The 6649-nt window shown below is 41.8% G+C and overlaps 1 protein-coding gene across 1 annotated transcript; it reads right to left on the reverse strand.

Moving 5' to 3' along the window:
• Positions 1 to 752: 752 nt before the first annotated feature.
• LOC114281467 (protein NLP6-like) lies at positions 753 to 2191 on the reverse strand. The gene is made up of 2 exons (XM_028223913.2): positions 1533 to 2191; positions 753 to 1366 (listed from the first exon to the last, which is right to left on the reverse strand). Exons 1-2 carry the CDS (start codon positions 1936 to 1938, stop codon positions 891 to 893), a joined length of 882 nt encoding a protein of 293 aa, XP_028079714.2. The 5' UTR covers positions 1939 to 2191; the 3' UTR covers positions 753 to 890.
• Between the last annotated feature and the right edge of the window lie 4458 nt (positions 2192 to 6649).

Genomic DNA, 6649 nt, shown 5'->3' on the forward strand with positions numbered 1-6649 from the left:
ACATATAACACACAGATATACGAAGGTCAACAACGTGCCTGTATTCTCAGGAGCCACACCAATTCACTATGTTGAGTATAGAATTACAAACACTCTTTTTCTCCCTCACACTAAAAAACGACAGCAGTATCTCTTTTCTCTCTAACCCTAAAATGTATAACTAATGTTACATTATATAGGGTAAAAGTCTATGGGCCGAAAATAGCCAAACAGGCCTGAAAAAAATTCTCTTGCGGGGGCCCCACCCCTAGGCTTGGGCTTGCTATTGATAGTTGTCAAACCCAACATAATTTACCCTAAATTTTTTTACAAGCTTTGGTCTCAACCATAATTGATTTAAATTGTTTTTGTGCTTCACAGAATCACAGTATGTTTCGCCATTGCATTTAATTAAGTTTGAATTTTTATGCGGCTTTTGTATCGTGCCTTCCATTTCTGTCCTAGCTATAAAAAGTGAAAATGTTGATGATGGAGTCAATTGCTTGACATGCCAACTTAATGAACACTTCTAATGAAGTGAAAGATTTTGAGGAAATAACTGCATCATTTGAGGTTCATTCTGATGAACCTTCTTATTGTGCATTTTCCATATAAACGGGAAATAATTGCATCATTTGAGGTTCATTCTGATGAAGTGAAAGATTTTTTTTTTTTTTATCAGCAAAGAAAGTAACATTTTATTAATGCTAATACAACATCACAAAAGGGGAGAATAAAACAGTTAGGCCAGAATCCAACTGCCAAGAGGAAACGAAAAAAACCCGAAACACTCCTAACCTTCCTGAAACAGAGGAAACAAGGCATGATAGTCCAACAACTATCTCTAGAATCAAAAGATAGAACAAAAGAAAATATAGCAGCAACAAAAAAACTGAGATGATTCAAGTTGGTCACTGATAATTGACTACTTTGGAACAATGAATAGTGCTGCCCGACGATGTATAATTGCTTATATAATCTTGTAAGTTCTGATCACAAGGTATTACAATTAAGTCGTCCACTTCATCTTTATACTTGACACAATAAGTTCCATCCTCCAAGTGCAGTCTCTTGGCGATTTGCTGCTGCAACTCAACTAGTCCCGATGACAAAGACAGTGGAAACTTTATTATAATATCATTGATATATTTTGCCTTCACGGTCACAACATTTGCATCTCGGATCACTGTATTACGTGGGTTTGCATGAAAAATAGTAGCAGAGGCTTGACTAAAAGGCTGATCAGAACTTAATTGTGGTATTTGTTGATGATCAACACCCGGGGAAGATTCACTAGGTTGAGAGGAACCAACCATATTCTTCTTGCGTGGTGGCCACCTCGGGAAACCATAACCCCTACAAGCACGCTTTAATGTAGATCGGCTAACTGCAAAAGGAAGAATCTAGCTATGAGACACAACTTTATGTTGTTAGTGCAAAATGTCAAATATTTCTTAGTGTCAAATATTTCTTTACGAGAAGAATGTCGAGTTAAAAATAATAAGTAAAATCACAAGCAATATTCTATTTTAATTTGTTAAGAGTGCAGATACCTTGGAGGCTATTTGCAGCAGCCTGGATGCTCTCTCTTGAATTTTGTAGGATATCATCTAAAGGAATTTCAATTTTAACTCTTTTTGGCCTCTTTGTTTTGCCTTTTTTCTGTGAATTGCTTCCATTTTTTAATGCATCCATTGATTGTTGATTTGATGAATCCAGTTGTGTCATCTCCCCTCCACTTTGTAAAGGCTCCAGCCTAGGCAAAGATTTAGTAGTTTGGGACGTTTGAACAAAATCAAGTTTCTCACCATTCTGAAAAGAAATTTCTTCAATACATAAATGTTCTCCAAGTTCTTCTCCAGAAGCAAGCTTAAAAGTTTTGAAAATTTTCTTCATTGTTTCCAATATTTTCCTCAATGCAGTCTGTTGATTACTGTAGTCTTTCTTGCTTGGCGGCATAAAGCACTCTAACCCGTAAATGTCCTTTCTGGTGCAACTATTTTGCAGTCAACTTCATCGAATTTGAGTATCACATGGAAGATGTCACCCTTAACTAGAGCCCTGCATGTCCAGTCTACCCTGCACGGGGCCCATACTTGAGCAAAATGTAAACCATGAACTTCACGCACAACTTCCAACACCTGGTTAATTTCTTTGTCTCACATTCTGGTTGAAAAGCTTTGTCACATCCAAGTATTGTCAGAAGATATTCCTCATCATATTTATAGCGACCCCGGTCTTTTCTCTTTAAATTATTGTATCCGGACTTAGGTTCCGTGGATTCTGTCATTACTTATTTGTTGTTGTTGTCCTTTAATCTCTTTGTATTGGAAGTATAGGTTGTGTTGGGCGGGTCTGTTACAGGTTGGTTGATTTTAGGTGCCAATAGGTGATGCCCAGATTTTGGCCTTCACGCTCGAGCGGAAGTTTTAACGCTCGAGCGGTCCCTTCGTTGTTGCTTCTCCGCTCGAGCGGGAATTTTGACGCTCGAGCGTGATTTTCCATCTCCCAGTATTTTGCTCTGCAGTTCTTCTGCTCGAGCGGTAGTTTTTACGCTCGAGCGTGATCCCTTGTTTTTGCTCCTCCGCTCGAGCGGGGAGTTTGACGCTCGAGCGGGTGCCAGCGCCTGCAAAACTTCTGGAAGGGTGCAATCGACGCTCGAGCGGCTTTCTTCACGCTCGAGCATGATTCTGTGTCTTACGCTCGAGCGGGGCTTTCTACGCTCGAGCGTAGAGTCGATTATATCAGTCCGTGATTTCACTTTTTGGATCACTTTTTGACCTACTTTTCCTTCATAACTTTTTAAAAACCGCCCCTGGAGTGTTTTTTTTTATCTCTCTCTCTCTCCCTCTAAACACCTTCTCTCTTTCGATTGATCTACTTAGAGTGAGTTTCTACCTTAGATCCTTTATTAAAAAGTTAGAGTGAGTTGAGGGCTTCATTTTAATCTGAGAAACTTGGGATTTGGAGCACGTTGGTCTTTGGTCTTCATCTCCATCTTCTCCATACGGGTTATTTTCTTCGAGGTAGGGATTTTCCTACTCCATTTTATATGCTTTGTTCTAAGTTTGGTATTTTGATAGGTTGGGGACACTTTGAAAATTTTGGGAAAAAACCCTAGTTGAATTGCTAAATTGATTTGAGTAATTAATTTAAGGAAATTGGGGAATTTGGTTAAATCCATGAAATTGGGGAATTTATTGATTAAATGGTGTAGTTGGATAATATAAATCACTCGCCTATTGAATTGTTAGTATATTTATTTTTCGAGTCTAGAAATAACTGATTTGGGCTATCGGTGGAGGATAGTCGTGCTTGTTGTAGACAGTGCATGCGGATTAGGGAAAATTGAAACTAATCAATTTGTTAAGTCATAAATTTAGACTATTGAATTAATACAGAAATTACATGTATTGATTGAGCATTGCATATGCATATTGTTTAGGAGGAGATAGGGGATGTACTCCACGGTTTAGGGGAAGATAGGGGATGGACCTCTAAACCGGATTTTTGTTTGGGAGGAGATAGGGGATGGACTCCATTAGCACCATTTTTATGTGTGCTTATTATATTGAAGTGTTTTTACATGATTATTGATACAGCACTAAAATGTGTATCAAATGGGAAGTATGAAGTGGTTTGATATGAGCATGAGTCTCATTTGTTTTGTTGATATTGGAAGTAATGTGAATATGATATATAATTCACTGTTGTAAGTTTGGCCAGGTTCTGAGCCATGTTGATAATAATGGAAAGTGAAATGTGTCTTAGACATTAGTGTCATGAGACTGTTTAATGATAAAATTGATTATCTTGGTTAACCATCTATTGAATGCTATAGCTTTATTCAATGCTTATATTTGGTTTAGTACTTTTCTACTGGGCTGTGGCTCACCCTTTATGGGAACATCATTTTCAAGTTCAGGTGATAAGCTACCTCCACGGACTTAGCCTGGAAGGATTTGATGTTTGGGATTTTGAAGACTTGTCTTTAGTTATATGTTTTATTTTGTTATTTTTGAGATTTCATGTAAACATTCAAGCCTAGGGCTTAACTTGTAAATGAGTTAGTACTCATCCTTTTTGTGTCCAAGTGTTAGCTTGGAAAGATGTAAGCCCTTAGGGCATTTATTTTGATGTTGCAGGATGTTACATGTGATGTCTTTCAATAAGAATACTCTGATGAATAACTCAAATGATTCGTTTTCTTTTATAAATGCATGTTAATGTTATGGTTATTATGGGTTATTTTGAGGGCGTGACAACTTGGTATCAGAGCGTACCGGGTTCGAATACTTTGGTACGTGGGAAGTGATTAGTATCACAATGGGTTCGTCTCGCTTGATAGAGACTTAGATGTACTGTTATGTGCTTATATGATAGCATGTTTATGTGATTATGTGGGTGTGGAACGTAGTTTCTAGGATGTTAATTGGACCCTTGAGTTTCTAGTAGTCTTGTTGGAAAGGCACTTGATCAATGCTGTTTCCAACCGGAACTATAGTAACGCTTCGGGACTATTATTATCCAGGAATGAAATTCGTAGGTGCTTATGTGATTATGTGCTTACGTGGAATGAATTATTTTTGTCCAATGCATTAGGATGCGAGTGTTTAGTTTCGGCACATTTATTAATGTGCTAACGTCTTTGTTTGTTTCCTTTATTAGGATGTCAGGACGAGGATGAGGACGCGGTAGGCGTGGTAGGCCGGGTAGGCAGGAGGTACCGGTGCCAGAGGAGATTCCAGCAGTTCATGAGGGAATTGGCCAGGCCAATGTGGCCGAGCCAGTAGGCCAGCAGGCTATGGGCGCTTTAGCCCGAGAGATAGCAGGGGCATTCAGGGAGTCAGTAGGCATTCTTAGGGCTGAGAATCAAGCCCAGGTTGTTGTTGCGGATGCAGGACCTTCCTTTCTGAAGAGGGAGTTCTTCCGATCTAATCCGGATGAATTTGTGGGTGATCCTAAAGAGCCGCTTAAGGCAGATGAATGGCTCGAACAGACAACGAAGACGTTTGAGATGCTTGGCATCGAAGACGAGGGGTTGAAGGTGACCTTGGCATCATTCCAGTTGAAGGGGGATGCGGGTCAGTGGTGGAAGTTCACTAAGGGGCGTATAGGAGGTACATGGGAGGCTTTTGTGAATGCTTTCCAGGAAAAGTTCTTATCTCCAGCAGTTAGGGAGAAGCTGAGAGACCAGTTCTGCCAGCTTAAGCAGTCGAGTTCTTCAGTGGCCGAGTTTGAGGCTGCATTTACTAGTTTGTCCAGGTTTGCACCTGAATTGGTGGCGTCTGAGGAACGCCGTTGTATTGAGTTTGAGAGGAAGTTGAGGCGTGGCCTCAAGCTGAGAGTTAGGGGAACTATGATTTGGGATTATGGGCGTTTGGTTGATGCTGCAGCCCACATGGAAATCATGATGCAGGAGGAGGAGGAAGGACAGAAGGGCTCCAAGAGGAGTCAGGATGGTCAGAGTGACGGTAGGAGATAGAAGGGTTTTAATCCCCAACAGTCTCAGAGTAGCTTTTCTAGATCGACTTTTCCTGTGCCGAGTGCTAGTTCGGGGAAAGGCAGTCAAGGAGACATTACCTGCTTCAAATGTGGCCAGCTGGGCCACAAGTCTCCAGTTTGTCCTCAGAGGGGAGGAGTGCAGAGAGCAGCATCATCTTCGGCTCAATCTCAGAGCCAGAATCAGGGTAGAGGCCAGCCACTCTCGTGTTATCAGTGTGGTCAGCCAGGGCATATGAAGAGGTATTGCCCGCAGTTGGGTGGCACACCTGGTGCATCTGGTTTGAGGCAGACTCAGGGTCAACAGCCAGCTCAGTCGGGTCAGGCCTCGAGGGCCAATCAGGGGGCTTCATCGTCTCAGTCGGTGCAGCAATCTTATGCTCCTAGGGGTGAGCAGGTTGATCAGAGGTCATCTGGGCGCGTGTATGCTGTTACCGCGCAGGATCTTGTACCGGCTCCATCTGTTGTGAGAGGTACTTTCTTGTTTTGCAACTCGGTTGCTAATGTTTTGATTGATACGGGTGCATCTCATTCCTTTGTGTCTGCTGCATTTGCATCTGTTTTGGAGTTGGAGTTAGCACAGTTAGCATCTCCTATTTGTGTAGTGTCGCCTCTTGGGGGTGAATTGATTTTGAAACACGGTGTTAGGGGTTGTGATATAGAGGTTGATTACCATAGAATCCCATTTTCCTTTGTAGTTATGCCTATGAGAGGTTTCGATATTATTTTGGGTATGGACTGGTTATCGTCATACAGGGCAGTTATTGATTGCTACCGCCAGAGAGTCACTTGTTGTACCGTGAATGGTGAGTGTTTTCATTTTCTGGGGGACCGTGTTAGTAGTGTTTTGCCACCGGGGTATGTTCCGCGAGGACGGAGTGAGCTTAGTGGTCTACTTGCTAACCTTTCGATTAGTGAGGACGGTGAGACTCAGATTGTGTTGCCAAGGGTGGTGTGTGAGTACTCGGACGTTTTTCCCGAGGATCTTGTTGGTTTGCCACCGCATCGAGAGATTGAATTCTCTATTGACTTAGTGCCCGGCACGGCGCCGATTTCTATGGCACCTTATCGTTTTGCCCCAGCTGAGTTAGTTGAGTTGAAGATCCAACTCCAGGAGTTGCTAGATAAAGGCTTTATACGTCCTAGTGTTTCGCCTTGGGGAGCACCG

The sequence above is a fragment of the Camellia sinensis genome, chromosome 13 (genome assembly GCF_055761805.1).
Source record: "Camellia sinensis isolate YWXY chromosome 13, ASM5576180v1, whole genome shotgun sequence".
Lineage (NCBI taxonomy): Eukaryota > Viridiplantae > Streptophyta > Magnoliopsida > Ericales > Theaceae > Camellia > Camellia sinensis.

Bases quoted from the DNA above. Each gene is read 5' to 3' on its own strand.
- LOC114281467 (XM_028223913.2), bottom strand. From the start codon at position 1,938: ATGCCGCCAAGCAAGAAAGACTACAGTAATCAACAGACTGCATTGAGG. The intron at 1,367-1,532 runs GTATCTGCACTC...TTCCTTTTGCAG, and splicing joins TGCTGCAAATAGCCTCCAAG to TTAGCCGATCTACATTAAAG.